Raw genomic sequence first — 19,662 nt, 5'->3', positions numbered from 1 at the left:
TTACCTGCCAGCCGGCTATGAACTAGAAAGGGAGGAAACAGTTCAAACTACCGCCACCAGAGGTCAGCAGACATAGGAGAAACTCAGGGTGCTTCAGCCTCCTCTGATAACTGATGTCCATAGTCCATCTCCGGTATTTATTAAGCAGCGGGGATAGTATAATGTGAAGGCAGAGCCCAGGGTGTGCAGCGTGAATGTCCGCACAGAGATGGAAGAAGTTTATAACTTGTGCTGTAATGGGAGACAGGAGTCTAACTGCACCAGACTCTTCTCCAGGGTAAGACATTACATTAATAGGTAATCATTTCCGTACATGGGAGCAGCTGGCTCCCTTGAGAATCTGAGTCAGAGGGGATGGGTTCCATTCTCCTAGCCTTCTGTCCCCCTGGTGGTTGCCTAGAAACCCTTTCTGGGAATAGTCTGGCTTAGACCAGGATTGAGGGTACAGGTATTAACTCTCTAATTCTGGAGCCGTTCTCCTGGGAAGCCTGCAGAAACAAAGGAGAGAGTAAAAGCTCTGGTAGTTGTGAAGGAGCAACCGGAGGAATGACCAGGGCCAGAGGCAGATGGACAGCTGCCCACCCCTCCCCGGGACCTTCTGGGAGTCTGCAGAACCCTGCCAGTGAGATGGAATGTTGGACTTCGTTACAGCTATTTTCCTGCTCCCAGATCAGATATGTTTGGGGGGCTGGAGAGCAGGTGGGGACTTGAAGGTCAAATAGCTTCTTGTGTCTGGAGTGTTTTAGGAGACTACCTCCTCCAGAGGGGAACAAAATAAGGATGAGGCAGGAAGGCCGCCTCCTCACCCAAAATCTTGGATGACGACTCCTCTCAAAAACAGAAACATCCCAGGCAGGTTTATGGAGTGAGGTGGTGATAGAAGGGGTAATAATTTGAATGCTGAGGGATTAGGAAGGTCCTGAGAAAGGACCTCAGCATTGAAACAGTCTCCCTGGATTCCACATACACAAAGATCTTTCTTCATCAGGATCCTGATTCAAGTCTGCAGTGGCCCAGTAAGTTACCTTTGACCGCCCCTGTCTACAGGGCTAAGATGAGTTGTTTATTCATTCAACTCAGAAAATATTAAGTCTCAGCCTGTCTTTTCTGAGAAAGAAAAGACTGGGACCAGATTGGAAAGGTTTTCAGGTCTTTATCAAGGAGACTAGACTTTTCCTGAAAGCAAAAGATTTTAGGGAGAGGTTTAGTGGCAATGTGGAAGATGGATGACTAGGGTTTGGGGAGACTAGAAGTAGGGAGATGATGAGATCTGAGCCATAGTTATGGTGAGTACTAGGACAGTGGAAATAAAAAAGGAAAAAGTTGAGATATATTGTACTGTAAGTATTGACAGGATTGGTAATCAAATGAATGTGGGTATTTATTTTAAGATTTTATTTATTTATTTTTAAAGATTTTATTGATTTATTTGTCAGAGAGAGAGAGAGCGGAAGAACACAAGCAGGCAGAGAGGCAGGCAGAGGCAGAGAGAAGCAGGCTCTCCGCCAGCAAGGAGCCCGATGTGGGACTTGATCCCAGGACCCCGGGATCATAACCTGAGCCGAAGGCAACATCTTAACCAACTGAGCCACCCAGGCATCCCAAGATTTTATTTTATTTTATTAAAAAGATATTTATTTACTTGACAGAGAGAGAGAGAGGGAGGTGTCACAAGTAGGCAGAGAGGCAGGCAGAGAGAGAGGGGGAAGCAGGCTCCCCGCTAAGCAGAGAGCCTGATGTGGGGCTCGATCCCAGGACCCTGGGATCATGACCTGAGCCAAAGGCAGAGGCTTTAACCTACTGAGCCACCCAGGTGCCCCCCAAGATTTTATTTTTAAATGTGGGTATTTCAAAGTGAGAATTAAAAGATGGTTCTGAGGGGCGCCTGGGTGGCTCGGTGGTTTAAGCCTCTGCCTTCAGCACGGGTCATGATCTCAGGGTCCTGGGATCAAGCCCCGCATTAGGCTCTCTGCTCGGCGGGGAGCCTGCTTCCCCCTCTCTCTCTGCCTGCCTTCTGCCTACTTGTGATCTCTGTCTATCAAATGAATAAATAAAAATCTTAAAAAAAAAAAGATGGTTCTGAGGTTTCAAGTATAAATGATCAAGTAACAGTATTACTACTGTTAAGTGAGATGAGGAACACAAAGAATCCTTTCCCCTTCTTACATGTTGATTTTGAATTATCTGTGGGACATCAGATAAAAATGTCCTGTAAGCAGTCTGTCAGGTTGAGAGAAAAGGCAGGGCTTAAAATTTGGGATACCTAAAGAGTGGATCCAACTCGTTTAAGGGGTTGAAAGTTAGAGTAAGGGTAAAGACACAAGACAGGGACACCAACATTTAAGGGACAGAGGAAGACGTGACTATGAAGGAGAATCAGGACAATCAGTCTTACACTCCAAGGGAACAAAGCTCTAAGATGCACATGGTTGCAAGAGGTCTAAGAGGCAAATGACTGCAAGACCGCCAGAGGTGGCAACCAGATTGCTGATGTCCGTAAGAAACAATTTTGTACATGATAGGTGCTGAACAAAGTGGCCTGAGGGGCTCATTAAAAGAAGAGAAAAATTAATCAACTACTTTGACTAACTTTGGAAATGAAAAGAACTGGAGCTGAAGCTTGAAGTGGAAGCAGAGGGACAGGGGGAGAATTTTAACATGCTTATAGGATGACGAAAGGGAACCCAGGAGAAACTGAAGATGGAAGGGGAAAATACTATCAAAACGAGGAAATGAGGTTAAGAGCACAGGTAGTAGGCTGACCTTGCAAAGGCAAACTTTCTCTCCCAAGAAAAGATAAGGAGGTAAATTGGTATTGGTAAGTATATGGCTGCTTATAAGAGAGGGAAGTTTGAGGAAATTCATGCTTACGTTCTCTCCATGAAATAGGAAGTAAAGCATCTGTTACAAAGTGGGGTCAGGACTGGGAAACCTACAATTAATGATCTCTCACTCACCAGACCATGAAGTATGTGGTGGCAGGAGCTGCCTTACTTTTTATCCTCAACCTAGCTCAGTACCTAGGACAAGGGCCCAATAAATGTTTACTGAATGACTAGATGATACTGCTATTAAAGGCTCCTTTAGGGCTACAACACCCCCCCCCCAAAAGCCCCAAAACCCAAACCTCAAACAAAAAAAAATACTCCCCCAATAAAGTCAAATGTTAAAATGATACATTGCTAATGGCTAAACAGGAAATCCGATGGCTGAGTTCACCCATGGCTAAGTGATTGAAAAGCAAAGGGAGTCAAATGAGCAAAGTAGTTGGGGATGCTGGTAGCCACAGTATAAAGGAGTGACTAAGGATTCTTGGACAGGTAGGGAGGGAAGTGAAGCCATAGGCTGTTGGGAAATTGGAAAGACTGTCAAAGTAACTTCAATTTCAGTTTCAGATGGGGCCATAATCCAGATTTGATCATGTTAGACACAGGCTGGTATTAACTGAATGTAATATGTCAGGACCAGATCTTAGTTTTTGAATATCATTCTCCAATAAAAAGAACTAAGGCTCCTTGGAGAAATGGCTGATTCTGAGCTGGGAAAATACAAGGGAAGTCTGAATCATCTTGTGTATTGGAAAATTCTTTGAAAAGTGCTCAAAAAAGGAAAAGGATATAGATATATCAGAGACACAGGAGCCAACCTGAAAGGGCTCCCAGTGCCCAAAGCTGGGGTGATTTGAGCAATGAAAATAATGTACAATCTAAATATAAAACACATGAGTATATACTAAAATAAATTAATGGAGGGAGAAGAGACAGTTTCCTCAGAGAATTACAAATACTCCATATAGTTACTTACTTCCCTTAGGAAGGGAAACTTAATTCCCACCAACTCCATTAAAGGTGTACTAGACTTACTGACTTGCTTCCCAAGAATAGGGAAACACAATGGTGAAAGCTGGCAAACACTCTACCTTAACCAGGGTGATGGTTAGTACTGGTGATGTCATGTGGCATCCGAGAGGATGTAAAGAGAAAGGCATTTCACACCATTTCACCTATGTGGTATTTTTTCCAGAAACCTGGAAGCTCAGTCTCAGAATGAGGGAAACATCAGACAAATTCAGATTGGGGGATATTCTACAAGATACTTGGTCAATACTCCCAGACTGTCAAGGTCATGAAAAATAAGAAAAGGCTAAGAAATTGTCACAGACCAGAGGAGTCTGGGGAGGCATATCAATGAAATGCAATGTAGCATCCCAGAATGGATCCTGGAATGGAAGGACATCAGTGGAAAACTGGTGAAACACAGAGCCTGGCGGTTAATGTACTATACCAGAGTCTGTTTTGGAGATTTGACAACATACCCCAATAGTATGTTAAAATGGAAAAAACTGAGTAAAGTATATGGAATCTCTCTGCACCATCTTTGTAGCTTTTCTTTAAATCTAAAAGCATTCCAAACTATAACTTATAATTTTTTTTAAGAGGTTGGGCCTGCCCTGTTTCTTTTGGTCCTCCACATTTCTATGTCCTCATTGCACACTGATCTGGTCATGAAATTGTTTGCCTGGGAGTTAAGTATAGGATAATTGCACTGATTAACATGTATGGTAGCACAACCATATACCTGGAAACCTTTGTTGGGTACAGTATATGAAGCTATAACCATATTCTCCCCATTCCCACCCTGTCAACACACCAGAGACATGGCTTTTTATTAAAAAAACTTTTTTAATTGGTTTACAAAGGAGCTACAGACTACATTGAAACTAATCTTTGTACAAAAAGGCCAAAAAAAAAAAAAAAAAAAAAAGCCCCAAAATACCCAGAGACAAAAGGTAGGGGGAGAGACAAGAAAGGAAGATACAAAAGAGCAGAAGAAACTTAAAGACAAGAGATTAGCATCATACATACACAAGATGGGGGGGGGGTGCCAGAAAAAAGAGCAAGAACGATGAGAGAGCATTTAAAAGTATTTCCCCACACAGCCCTGGTGATAATTGGATTGGAATCAACAACAAACACAGCATGAGACTATTAAGAGGTTTAAAAAGGCCACAGTGGTATGGAGACTGGTTATCGCCAGTGTTGAGAAAGAGAAATAAACCTGTTTAGGCACCAGAGACTGGAGCGCTGCCCCTCCCTCCCAGAGGATGACAGACTGGGTTAAGAGGAAGCAGGCTCTGGGGCAGCTGCCATTGGTGTGTGTACAAAGGGTCTCCTCAGGTCAATCTCAGCATATTTCTCCCATCTTCCCCTAAGTCTTTGTGCTCCAGGTAAGGGCTATGGGATGCCACTGGGAGAAAAAGGTGAAGGCCTGCCCTTGTCCACACTGTTCAAGAGCAGTTGCTGGGAAAGTGGAGGGCTGGGTAGACAAAGCCCATGTCCCTTTGTGGAGAAGGCACAGTGTAATTCCTGAAGGTGAGATAGAGGAAAACACACATCCCAGAAGAGGTATCAACAGAGTCCCCACTACTTGCAGCCCCAGCTTAACCCCATTTGTTATGCCTTTTTTTTTTTTTTTTTTGGATACTGAAGGGAGTTGAGGAACAGATCACCACACCTCTTCCCACTTAAAAGGGAGAAGGCAGGCTGGGGCTGTTTGATAAGGAAAAAGGAAAACAAGACAATGTACTCATTTCTCTCAAATGAACGTGCAGAGGAAATCTTTCTAGATTTGGGGAAATCAAACTGGAAAAGACCTAGGAGAGGAATGAAGCCAGGGACTCCCCTTTTTTATCCCCTCCTAGCCCTTACTCTAAGGGAAGTGAGCCAAATTGGGAAGAGGGAGTAGGAATTTAAGCTTAAGGCTGCTTAATGTCCTCCTGTGGGCTGGTGTTTAGGGAAGGCAGACAAAGAAAAGAAACAGGTCAACCTCAAAGCTGGTCTGCTCATCCTCCCAGAAGAGGTCTGTACCCCAGGAGGAGAGCCAAGAGAGGCACCAGAGAGAACACAGGCTCCCAAACAAAAGTAATAACCTGCCCATGTTTTATCAGAAGTTCCAAAAGCAATGTTTTCCGGGACTGGAAGAGTGCCATATCCTCCTCCCTTTCCCCAAAACCACTGCTGCCACCTTTCATCCTTGCATATAACTTACTGGCTCTCTTTTAAGGGAGATGAAACTCTGAGATTTCACATTTCTCTTCTCCACCCCGAGAGGCTACCCAGCTTTGAAGAGGGGGAAGGAGAGCTATGCTAAGAGCCCCTTACTTGAGGCAGCTAGACTATCCGCATTTCCTTGGTACCAGGATCTTAAAAGTTGTTTGCTCTGATCCTGAGGTCCAAAAGGCATCAGGGTACTTACAATTGAATGAAAAGTCTAAGTAAGTAGCACCAGGACTCCCCCAAAGCATAACAGGGGCCTGATTAACACCCCCCCCGAGGAACCCCTCAAAAAGTATATAAATTTATTGCGTCCTAGCAAAGATCTGCAGCTTCCAGTATTCACACAATGTGAAGATATTAACAATACAAAATATATTCTGAAAGTCAAACATCTGCAGTTCATAGTGCTTTCTCAGATTTGTTAAAAAAATACAATGCTTAGTTTCCTATATAGGATATACAAAAGCAAAAAATATATATATATATATGTATATAGTAGAAATAAATCAATCAGCCATAGTAATTTACAGCTTTTGTCTCTAACCCTCCCCCAATCATAATCTTTACCCCACACTTCACTCTATACTTTCTAGATCAAGGGTTCTGTTTATTCTGAATCAGGCTGAGAAATAACCATTAAATTGCATTCTGCACAGCACCCACAAACAGGGTGCTAGCTGGGAGGTCCCTGAAGGAAGATGGTGTGGGTTGTTACTGCTCTGGTTTAAAAGTGAGACAGTCAAATGGTACACAGATGAATGTATGTGGGCAACCTGAATGGACAAGGGAATCAGGGTTTTAATTTTACCACTCCTCTGGGCATCCCCTGCCCCAAAGGTTTGGTCATTTAAAATTTTTAAATAAAAAAGCAACTCATGAAGAAAACTTTAGAATCAATATGCCTGTCAGTTACATTAATTTCTGCTGGCCAAAATGTTCAGGGAAAGGGATTTTCATCAATAAGCTCATGACTCAAGGAATGTTGGTTCCTAACTCCCTGTGGAAAAGACTGAGCGGCTCACTGCTGCTGGGAGACAAGAGCAGAAGCTGCTTCAGTTTGGGTGCAAACAAGATACTGGATCTGGAGCTTCCTTGGAGATAAGGAAAGAGGGTAGGTAAGTGGAAAGAACGGACTATGAATTCACTTACAGCAATGCTCGTGAACGGGGTTGAGGGTAAACCAGCATTCCATCCCAGAGAAAATCATCAAATAACCTTCTAAACACCTGTAGTCCTCAGCATCATTAAGCTAGTTTGTATCAAATTAATTTCATACTGGGGAAGATTCCATTCCTTGAAATGCTCTAGCAAAATTCTGCACACTCTGGTGAGTTATCCTGCCCCTTTCCTCCAAAAGATGCCTATGTACATGATTATAGACATAAAATAACAGGTTCTGAGTTCTGCCTTTCAGTGGGAATAAAGGGTGTGTGATAAGTGGCTGGACATGGATGACTTTTACTGCAGTGTTAACAGAATTTGATCTGGGGAAAGTTCCTTGCAATAGTTCCTGAGTGTATTAAGTCTGCAGAGAAAGGACCAAATGGAGCGAACTACTGTTTAGAGTATCAACAGTAATTATATTTCAAGTTAAACAACACAAAATTACCCAGACCCTAATTTGGATAGATTTGATATAAAATATATAGTAGAATCATAGCATCATCTATTTGTAATCAAGGTAAAAAGATTTATAAAGAAACTAGGACTCTGGTATAGATCTGGATGTTGGTTTCACTTTCAAACACAAAAATAGTTTTTTCTTCAAAAGTGCAGTTGAATATCCCCCATCATTAATTATTACTAATTTAGCATAAGCAAAGAAATGACCTCAGGAACATACCCAGGTTTTAAGACAGATTTCTAGGTAATGGGCCTGAAAGGCATTTTTGAGCTGAATTTGATTTTCCAACAATTTCAAATATAATTTCTCATCTGTGTGTAGATATATACAGGCACAAACACACATTCACACACAGTCATACACAAACACTTCATTTTCTATCAGATCAGGGCAATTTTTTATTGCAGGTCTCTTTTAGTATAGGCTAACAGAAAACCTATCCCCAACCTAACAGATTACACACATACACACAGCCATTTCCATACTTCCTCACAGTGAAAAGCTCTCTGACAAGATACCAGAAGGTCAAGAGAGGCAACGTTTTAATGGCTGGGCCTTGAGGACAACTCTGGTTGCATTTAAATCTCAGTGCCAAATGCACTAAGAGTTCCCTGCCGCTATAATTTTTGGATCAGTCTCTTCAGGAATCAGGCCATGGAGAAAGCAGGATGGTGTCTCCTGATCTCTCCTATAAACCACAGTGGTAAGACAAGATTTTTTTTTTTTGTTCTGGGCTATCATTCCCATGATCATGTGCTTCCTTTTCCCTTAGGAACCACCCAAGGAAGAGTTAAGGGAAAAGATCAGAGAACCACTGCCTTGCCACTTGTGCATGCTCTGGAGTTTTGCAGAATGGAAACCCGGAACAGATTCATTGGCTGATGCTCCTTAATAACATGAAAAAGAAACTACGGGGGATGTTCAAAAGAGGAAGTGCATTTCCTTTCAGAATGTGACCTCAAAAACCCATAAAAAGCTTAGAGCTACTTTGGAAGACAGCTGTACAAAAGTCCAAATACTTCACTAACTCCTGAACTGGACCACTCTGAGTCACTTCCACTTCTGGGCACAACATTTTCCTACTGAAAGCCCCTACCTTTGTGACAGTTTATACAAACTGATCCCAGATTATAACCTTTAAAGGGTCTCTTGTACAACTCCATAGAAAGACTCTTGATGCTCAGAGCAGCTAATAAGGAGAGATGCCTTGAACTCTCCAGCGCCAAGAGGGTGCCTGCGTCAGTAGTATTTTGAACACTCTCTCCACAGCTACCTCAAGCATCAGCCTGGGCTTCAAGGCTCTCCATTCCGCTGCTGGGACCAAGGACCTTAAAAGACTGACAGAAGTGCCTCATCCAGGGATCATTACCAAAACCAAAACATAAAGTGATCAGGTGAGAGAAAGGGAGACAGAAAGGTTGAGTCAAGAAAGGAGTGCAAGAAGCTGATCCCAAATAAAAAGACAAAATTAAGGAAGGAAAAACATTATGTATGTATATATAAACTAAAAGCAGAGCATATGAATGCTTAATCTGGTGGGAAGCCAAGACAACATCTATAGAAAAGCTTGATGTGTCACAACAAGGCTCAGCCATAGGGAAATAAGGCAATATAAAAAAATGACCAAGGTATTTTGGTCACAGAATGGTCTCCTTCCTCCTCCCAGCCAACCCCTGCAAATGCATCTCTATATATCTTTTATATATATATATATAATATATATATAATATAGAATCTGTTTTTTGTTAAAAAGTATTTCAATGATCATATATATTTATCAAGGCATGATGGCTTTAGGAAAGGGGGGGGATCCATCATGGGGGAGCTGAGAAGGGAAACGCAGCAAGGGGAGGCTGGGGTAAGAAGTCTAAGAAACTGGTTGGGGTCAAAAAAATGCTCATCAAAGGGTGGCACCAAAAGAATTTTCACTAATGTTTCCCACTTTAAGGAGGTACTGATGATATAGGTGGGTGCCAAGACCCCATCTCTTCTCTTGTATCCCTCCCCCAATTCTTCCCACCACCATGCATTTTAATGCCTCATGGCTCTCTCTCCCACATGTCTCTTGGACCCATGCTACCTTGCATCCCAGGGTTGATGGGTATGGCCCATACGTCTCTGGCCCTGGGTGCCTCATCTCAGAAGCCATTGCCACTGATATTAATGGACTGCAGATCCGCCACCTGCATGACGTTGATGCCACTGTTGGCAAGACGGGCAATACCCTCTGGACAGATGGCCTCCATGGCTACCATATTGGTGGTAATAAGGGCTGAAGGGGTGGCAGTGCCGCTGCCTTCTGAACCTGCCCCACTGTCCAGGGGCAAAGTGCCCACGCTCAGGGATACACCCGGGCCTCCCTTCTTATTCTGGTGGGTCTTGATATGCTTTGACAGGTGGTCACTCCTCATGAAGCGCTTGGGACACTCAGGGCAGGCAAATTTCTTCTCACCTTAGTAAAAGAAGAGAAAGAAGATAAGAAACGGACATCTTAGGAAGTAGGGTACTTACTTGTTCAATTCACTGCTTTCAAACTACATTAAACAGAATATCAGGCACTCTTAGAAGGTGATAAAAACAAGAAAAATCTATTGAGTATCTTTTTCTTTGTGGCGGGAGAAAAATAAGTAAAGCTCAAAGATTACTCAGAAAGGAAGGACTAGGAGCGCCTGGGTGGCTCAGTGGGTTAAGCCTCTACCTTCAGCTCAGGTCATGATCTCAGGGTTCTGGGATCGAGCCCCACATCAGGCTCTCTATTCAGCAGGGAGCCTGCTTCCCCCTCTCTCTGCCTGTCTCTGCCTACTTGTGATCTGTCAAATAAAACTTTAAAAAAAAAAAAAAGAAAAAAAAGAGGAGTGCCTGGGTGGCTCAGAGGGTTAGGCCTCTGCCTTTGGCTCAGGTCATGGTCTCAGGGTCCTGGGATTACGCCCCATGTTGGGTTCTCTGCTCAGTGGGGAGCCTGCTTCCCCCACTCTCTTCTCTGCATGCCTCTCTGTCTACTTGTGATCTCTCTCTGTCAAATAAATAAATAAAATCTTTAAAAAAAAAAAAAGGGAAGGAAGGACTATAGCAGAAAAGTAAGGCAGGGCTGAGACTAAGAATAATAAAGGGCCATGATCTTCCTTTACCTGGGTGGCTCAGTGGGTTAAACCCTCTGCCTTTGGCTCAGCTCATGATCCCAGGGTCCTGGGATCCAGCCCTGCATCGGGCTCTCTGCTCAGCAGGGAGCCTGCTTCTCCCTCTCTCTGTCTGCCTCTCTACTTGTAATCTCTGTGTCAAATAAAATCTTAAAAACAAACAAACAAACAAAAAAAAAAACACTAAAAACCTAGCCCCTTCTGAAAATTTTTCCAGATTAACTCCAATTCCATTTATGTTCTACCCCTTCACTTTCAAACTTAAGTTGCTCAGAAATTTAATTATTTCATAGATACATTCTGTGTTTTCTATTCTATAACCATTTCTCTCTTCCTCAGGCTCCTCCTCACCTGTGTGTGTACGTTTGTGTCTCTGTAACTCATCCGAACGTGTAAAGCGTTTCCCACAGTATGACCAGGTACACATGAACGGCCTCTCGCCTGTATGCCAGCGCAAGTGTGCCCGTAGGTGTGAGGTCTTGCCATATACTTTGCCACAGCCTTGGATGTGGCAAATGTGCTGTTTCTTTTTGCCAGGATCCCCAGAGCCCCTAAAAATAAGAACACAACTATTCATCATGCATTCCAGAGACAAAAATTAAAGAACCCCAGTGTCAGCAGTTATTACCTGACCCACTCAAAACTAACCCAAATTTTTATTTAAAAAAAAAAAAAAAAAAAAGGCTTCTCTTGGGGCACCTGGCTGGCTCAGTCAGTAGAGGATGCAACTCTTGATCCTGGGGTCACAAACTTGATTCTCGTGTTGGGGGTAGAGTTTACTTAAAAAAAAAAAAAGAAAAAGAAAAGAAAGAAAGAAGAAAAAGAAAAGAAAAGAAAGAAGAGAAGACTTCTCTTTAGTATCAAAAGATAAATCTTTAGGGGTGCCTGGGTGGCTCAGTCGGTTAAGCATCTGACTGTGATTTAGGTTCTGGTCATGATCTTGGGGTAGTGAAATGAAGTCCCACATTGGGCTCTGCACTCAGCGTGGAGTCTGCTTGAAATTCTCCCTCTCCCTACCCTTACCCCCACTCATATTCTCTAAATAAGTAAATAAAATAAAGTAAAAAGATAAATCTTTAATTGATTCTGATTCTTAATACCCCAAATTCAAGTTTTAAGTTTCCTCTCTACCAGATATTTACTCTTTTCTGTTTTTCTATTCCTTAATCCTTCTGATGTTTGACATGTGAAGAGATTAATTGCTCTCAAGACTTGTAAAGTCTGTGAGGCACTTTCTTGTATTTTTCACAAAGTTTAAATCTCAACATAAGCATTTTCCATGGGAACAGTGAATATGGTACATTTTTGGCTGGGGACGTACTTAAGGACCAAAAGGTCTCTCCATTTAAACACCTGGTGGAGAACTTTAAAGAACCATGATACTTTACAACTATGAACCTATTTCCTAAAATAAAGGTCAAGAGCCAAATGGTGAAGATTAGAAAATTAAAAGATTAGATTAGAAGCTGAAAAGCTGGAGCACTAACAGGGACTTCAGAGTAGAGGAAGATGGGCTGGATAAAAGTTAAATCAGAGGAATAAAAACCCTAATTCAACGTATGTTAAAAAGAAAAAAAGAGGAAATGTAAAAAAAAATTATATACATATATCCCCTATATGAAGCAGTTCCTAAGCTCCTCCCTGGAATCAGCTCTGAAATGTTTCTGCCAAACCAATTTGTTCCATGTGTGATCCATTAGTGGCCACTGGGGAGATTTCTAAGAGGGACTTTTCTTGGGTTTTAACAGCAGAGGGGAAAAAAACTGTTAACAGAAATAAAATCACACTTAAGTGGAAATCATTTTATTATTTTTAAGTAATCTCTACACCCAACATGGGGCTCGAACTTACAACTCAAAAATCAGGAGTCACATGCTCCACTGACTGAGCCAGTCAAGTACCCCTCAGTGTTTCTGATTCAGATTTTTCCTGTAATGTAGAGTTAACCTAAAAAGGACGCAAATTATATTTAGTTTTGGTGCTCTTATTTTTGTATCTTTATACTTATTTTGTTGGGACAAAACTTAAACACATTTTTTTCCAAAGGCATTAAAAAAATCTGTATGGCTTTCTATTTTCTTTCAAAAGTGGTAAATTAAAGAAAAAGAATATAATGCGGAGGGGCGCCTGGGTGGCTCAGTGGGTTAAAGCCTCTGCCTTCAGCTCAGGTCATGATCCCAGGGTCCTGGGATCGAGCCCCGCATCGGGCTCTCTGCTCAGCAGGGAGCCTGCTTCCTCCTCTCTCTCTGCCTGCCTCTCTGCCTACTTATGATCTGTCTGTCATAAAATAAATAAAATCTTAAAAAAAAAAATGTGGAAATTTCCAGAGATAATACTGAATAAAACGAAATATTTTACTAATAAGAAAAATTTGCCAAAACTTTGTTCTGTATGACACATTAGATTTTATGATGGAAAAATTTTCTATCTGGAGTAAACATTTCTGTCTATTGTGAGGGAAAATAAAACTCTGTAAACTCTTATGATTCTCACACAATCACTATAAAAAAATCATTATAGTAAGTATGTTTCTTTTTCTTTCCAAGACTATTTTATAAGCAACCTTGTTAAACCATCTCAAAACAGACATATGGTAACAATCATCTGACCAGTTGGCTCCATGTGATTTTAGCCTTATCTCTGGAAAAGGCAGGTACCTATTAAGGCCCAAGGTCTTAGAGTAGATGAAAGGATCAGAGCTGGAACCCAAATCCTGTAATATAACCCAATCAAATGTATTGTACTATCTCTGGTTCCTCTGCAACAGTGCCAAATCCTAAATGTTAAAAAAATTAACCCTCTTTTGCTTACCTCCAAATCCATTAATTTTTCTCCCTTATACTCTTAAGAGACTGGGCTGACTGGGTCAACTTACCTTCCTTCACTGTCTTTACAATAGGGGCAGGTGCATGCTTCCCGCCGGGTCCTCCGACCAGCTTGGGGCTGTGGATCTGGGCTGTTTTCCCCTTCTTCTCCACCTGCTGTGTCATCATGTATTCCATCACCACCAGCCCCATGGAGGCCAAGCTGAGCTCCATGATCACCTTAAATTAAGAGAAAAAGGGATCAAGGTAAAGTAGAGAAGACCATCAAGCTGTGGTTGATTCAGTGACATTTTACATTTATAGCATCATTTCCTCACAGCTTTGAAGCCACATTTACTGATAGTGCCATCCATCCTTAAATCTCAAATAAATAAAATCTTTAAAAAATAAAAATAAAGGGGCGACTGGGTGGCTCAGTGGATTAAAGCCTCTGCCTTCAGCTCAGGTCATGATCCCAAGGTCCTGGGATCGAGCCCCACATCGGGCTCTCTGCTCGGTGGAGAGCCTGCTTCCCCTCCTCTCTCTGCCTGCCTCTCTGTGTGCCTGTGATCTCTGTCTGTCAAATAAATAAATAAAAATCTTTAAAAAAAAATAAATAAAAATAAAAAATAAAATGCAACTCTAAGAGGACTTTTGTAGCTTTTCATCTATAGATCACAAAAGTTAAAACAAACAAAAAAACATGAAAAGTATAAACTCTAATAATAACAATGCATAGCATTAGCAAGGACATGGGGAAATAGGCATTTTTTAAAAAATTTTATTTATTGGGGCGCCTTGGTGGCTCAGTGGGTTAGGCCGCTGTCTTCGGCTCAGGTCATGATCTCAGGGTCCTGGGATCGAGTCCCGCATTGGGCTCTCTGCTCAAGCGGGGAGCCTGCTTCCCTCTCTCTCTGCCTGCCTCTCTGTCTACTTGTGATCTCTGTCAAATAAATAAATAAAATCTTTAAAAAAAAATTATTTATTTGACAGGGAGAAACACAGCGTGAGAGGGAACACAAGCAGTGGGAATAGGAGAGGGAGAAGCAGGCCTCCCGCCAAGCTGGGAGCCCGATGTGGGGCTTGATCCCAGGACCCTGGGATCATGACCCGAGCCGAAGGCAGACGCTTAGTGACTGAGCTACCCAGGTGCCCGAAATAGGCATTTTTTAAAAAAGATTTTATTCATTCATCAGAGAAAGAGAGCACACAAGTGGGGCGGGGGAGGCAGGCAGGGGGTAAGAGACAGGCAGAGGGAGAAGCAAGCCCCTCGCTGAGCAAGGAGCCCAATGCGGGACTCAATCCTAGAACCCCAGGATCATAACCTGAGCCAAAGACAGATGCTTAACAGACTAAGCCACCCAGGTGTCCCAGGAAATAGGCACTTTTATATATAGGTGGTGATAAATCAGTACATTTTGAAGTCCAATCTGGCAATATTATTAAAAATTTAGGGGCTCCCGGCTGGCTCGGTGGAGCTTGTGACTCTTGATCTCAAGGTCGTGAGTTCAAGTTCTATGCTGGACACAGAGCTTACTTAAAAAAATAAAATTACATTTAAAAAAAATTTACATGTGTATCTTCAAAGTAATTCCACTTTGAATAAGCAATGTTGTACTCATGAGTATACAAAAATATGTGACAAAAATATTTTCTATAACTTTATAAAAACTAGAAACAATCAAATGGTATACATCAGAGTAATTAAGTAAATTATGATAAACTTATGCAATTGAACACTATACACCCATGAAAAATAATGAGATAAAGTTATGTGCTGTTACAGAAGACGGTCACGATGCAGTATACTTATTTTATGAAGCACTAACAGGCTACACTTAACATTTTCAAACACTTCTCTAGGCCAATGGACAAAAGTAATTGTTTCAAAGGAAGAGGTGACATAACCTCAAGTTTTCAAAGCATCAACTAACAGTACGTATTCATCTGTGAAAACACTTGTAAAAAAATTAATGACTATCCACAGTTAAGATTCCTGTAAATGGAGATTTTAAATCGTCTTGCTTTGTTTTTATCTGTTGTATAAAGAAACAAACAGTATCTACAAATCTCAGCTCTTGGTTTTACTTTGATACCTATTCTCCACTCTTCAGTGCAGCAACATAATTTTGAGTTACTATGCCTAATAATAAACTCTCCTCATGATTTCTTTCTCACTTTACCACTTCTATGTATGTATGTCATTATTTATTTTTAAAGATTATATTTATGAGAGAGAGAGAGAGAGCAAGCGCACAAGGAGGGGGAGTGACAGGCAGAGGGAGAAGCCAAGAGCGGTATGCTTAACGGACTGAGCCACCGAGGCATCCCTAAGATTTTACTAGGGATAGGGAGAGGAAGAGGGAGAGAAAGTCTTAAGCAGACCCCCTCCTGAGCATGGAAGCCCAAGGTGGGGCTCAATCTTAGGACCCTGAGATCATGATCCAAGAGGAAACCAAGAGTCCAATGTTTAACCAACTGCACCATCCAGGTGCCCCTCACTCTACCGCTTCTAAGGACAAGCCTATGAAATTAAAATAAATGGGAATGTTTTGAGATTTTCATGATATTGGCAGAACTAAACTGGAAGGACTGGAGTACAGGGTTAAGAACAGATTTTGGAGTAGGACAGATATGAGTCCCTGCACATCCACTTGATTAGCTTTCTGACAGTGAGCCAGTAAAACTTCTCTAATTATCAGTTTCTTCCCTGGCAAAAACTGGGATGAAATATTATCAATTTCATAAAGTTATTGTGAAAAACAAATGAAATAATACTGTAAGGTGCTTAGCATGGTATCTGTCCCAACATTTAACACAGTGTAGTCAATTTCATTAGGAAATCATTTTGTGGGCAAACCATAGTGAGAAATCACGGAGTAAGATATACCCTGCTATTTTATTTAATCAAGTTGCCTTAAAAGCTACATGTGAGGGCGCCTGGGTGGCTCAGTGGGTTAAGCCGCTGCCTTCGGCTCAGGTCATGATCTCAGGGTCCTGGGATCGAGTCCCGCATCGGGCTCTCTGCTCAGCAGGGAGCCTGCTTCCCTCTCTCTCTCTCTGCCTGCCTCTCCATCTACTTGTGATTTCTCTCTGTCAAATAAATAAATAAAGTCTTTAAAAAAAAAAAAAAAAGCTACATGTGAAACTGAATGGAAACTCCCCATAATGGGGATGGATAATTTCTCCTCTTGAAATAGGCCCAGGGGCACCTGGGTGGCTCAGTGGGTTAAACCCCTGCCTTTGGCTCAGGTCGTGATCTCAGGGTCCTAGGATCAAGCCCCGCTTTGGGCTCTCTGCTCAGCAGGGAGCCTGCTTCTTCCTCTCTGCGCCTACTTGTGATCTCCCTGTCGAATAAATAAATAAAATCTTAAAAGAAAAGAAAATAGGCCCAAAAAGCTCAGTGGGTGACAGAATGCTATTCAGTATCACCAGTTGTTATCTATCAAAAATTAACTTCAGAAGAAAAATTATGAAACTATAGATCCTATTATTATCTACAATAGGTCTTCAGAAACAGTAAGCAAAACCATGGTCCATACAAGCAAATTATCTTTGGTCTACTTTCTAAACAAACCTTATTCCATTAAAATCAGAAAAGCAATTCATTAAACCCCAAAGTTCTCCCTTGCTGCAACTGGAAAGAAGAAAACTGTTCTCCATTTTATTGAAACATAAGTGTAACATTTAGAACATGGTATGAGTTAGTAAAAAGGGAAACAAAGAAATAATGAGGTATTAGTATGCTATAAAATCACATCTCTAAGCCTCTTTCAAATTCTTGTAAAATGGACAGTCAAACCTAATAATCTTCCTCAATCTCTAGTATGATTTCGAAGGACTTTTTTTTTTTAAAGATTTTATTTATTTATTTGACAGCAAGAGATCACAAGTAGGCAGAGAAGCAGGCAGAGAGAGAGAGAGGAGGAAGCAGGCTCCCCGCTGAGCAGAGAGCCCGATGCGGGACTCGATCCCAGGACCCTGAGATCATGACCCGAGCCGAAGGCAGCGGCCCAACCCACTGAGCCACCCAGGCGTCCCTCGAAGGACTTTTTTAAATATGAAAACTGGAAATGGGGATAAATGAGTTTCATTTAACAGAAAGAGGGATGAAATGCCAACAAAACATCAACATCAGACCAGAATCTGTTTCCAGCCTCTTTTTTTTTCCAGCCTCTTTTAATAACAGTTTTGGAAAAAGGACAGTTTTATCTTAAAATGTGGGATTGGTTAAGCAATGAAATAAATTAAAGATTTTCCTTTCCATGATGAAAATAACAAGTAAACCAAAGGCACAGTTTAATGACAGTCTCGCCCAACCCAGTGGTTGCCTCTAGCATCAGTTATTGAAATAGCTATGGTAGTTAACACACTTTTTCAGTTTCTTCAAAGTGAAGAAGTGTGCTGAAGTCATGAACTTTTAAGGAGACCACCATGTTAAGTCAAATACCCTATTCTTCTCTGAGAATAAACTTGGGCAATACTAAAATAAGATGAAATAAGAAACTCAATAATTTTCAAAAGAGTAGTTCCCATATACTTCTCTATTCATCTGGTCTCTGGAATGATTTTGAGAACACTGTGTTCTTTAATTCAGTAAGTATTAACACAGTATGACTGATATTCAAAACGATACCTATATTAAGCACACACTGAGTTTTCTGAACATGTTTCATTTTGCACAGCAAAATTAATCCAAAGAATTAAATCTCAGTGCAGAAAATGTAAGTGTGTTCAGCCACATTCAAACAGAATACTGGTAACAAATCATTTAAGCATGAGGGATACCAGAATACACCCCTAAATCAAGAAATAAAACAGAAATAGATAATTCTAATATACTGTCCTTTATTTTTCAGAAAATAATTTTATTAATCTAGCTTCCCAATGCAAGTGAATCATATGTAGCAAATCAGAGAAAAAGAAAAATTTTATTTTTAATGGCAGAGAAGCTGACAACTGGAAGTGTCAGCTTGACACTTCAAAAAAATACCAAAAAATACTTATAGATGGGCTCCAAATTCATCCCTATCTTGACTACTTAGTTATGCTTGAGATACAGTTTAACATAAGAGACGAAATAATTGCCTGAGTCTGTCAATTACTAGTTTTTAAAAGAGGTTCCTAGGGTGCCTGGGTGGCTCAGTGGGTTAAGCCGCTGCCTTCGGCTCAGGTCATGATCTCAGGGTCCTGGGATCGAGTCCCGCATCGGGCTCTCTGCTCAGCAGGGAGCCTGCTTCCTCCTCTCTCTCTCTCTGCCTGCCTCTCTGCCTACTTGTGATCTCTGTCAAATAAATAAATAAAATCTTAAATAAATAAATAAACTAGCTTCCTAGAATCCTTAAAGAATGACTAAAAACTCTTCTTCTTTTTTTTTTTAAAGGACTCTTCCTTTTAAAATCGGGTTTGTTGGGGAGCCGCCTGCCAGGCTCAGTTGGAAGAGCATGTAACTCTTGATCTCAGTGTCCTGAGTCTGAGCCCACTGGGTGCAGAGATTACTTAAATAAATAAACTTAAAAAAAAAATTAGTGCGGTAGGGAGAGGGTGGTTGGGTTATGGACACTGGGGAAGGTATGTGCTATGGAGTGCTGTGAAGTGTGTAAACCTGGCAATTCACAGACCTGTACCCCTGGGGCTAATAATACATTATATGTTAATAAAAATTTTTTTAAAAAATCAAGTTTACTAAGATGTAATTAACACACAGTAAAAATTCACCCTTTTAGGAAGTTTAGACCAGGGTTCTCAACCAGGGCCACTGTGCTTCCCAGGAGACATCTGACAACATATGAAGACATTTTTGATTGTCACGTTTAGCATCCACTGCTGCTAAACATTCTACAATGTACAAGACAACCTGCTCCTCATCCTAAACGAAGAATTCCTTGGTTCAAAATATTGATGTTGCTAAGGTTGAGAAACTATGGTTCAGATAAACGTATACAGAAGTAGTGTGACCGTTTAATACAATCAAGATATAAAATATTTCTACCATCTCAAATAGTTCCCTCATACCCCTCTGCAGTCAGTCCTTTTTGCAT

At 41.4% G+C, this 19,662-nt stretch overlaps 1 protein-coding gene across 1 annotated transcript in view; it reads right to left on the bottom strand.

Annotated features, from left to right (window-relative positions):
- Nucleotides 1-4,662: 4,662 nt before the first annotated feature.
- The window catches only part of SP1 (Sp1 transcription factor), a 51,197-nt gene continuing 36,197 nt past the window's right edge, over nt 4,663-19,662 (bottom strand). The window contains exons 4-6 of the mRNA XM_082741520.1: nt 13,693-13,861; nt 11,169-11,368; nt 4,663-10,132 (exon numbers count right to left, since the gene is read on the bottom strand). Of these exons, the coding sequence (XP_082597646.1) occupies nt 9,819-10,132; nt 11,169-11,368; nt 13,693-13,861 (683 nt within the window). The 3' untranslated portion in view covers nt 4,663-9,818. The remainder of the gene's footprint in view (nt 10,133-11,168; nt 11,369-13,692; nt 13,862-19,662) is intronic.

The sequence above is a fragment of the Mustela nivalis genome (assembly GCF_964662115.1).
Source record: "Mustela nivalis genome assembly, chromosome: 7".
Lineage (NCBI taxonomy): Eukaryota > Metazoa > Chordata > Mammalia > Carnivora > Mustelidae > Mustela > Mustela nivalis.
The sequence above is the reverse complement of the archived record's forward strand: the minus strand, read 5'-3'. Positions and strand labels throughout refer to the sequence as shown.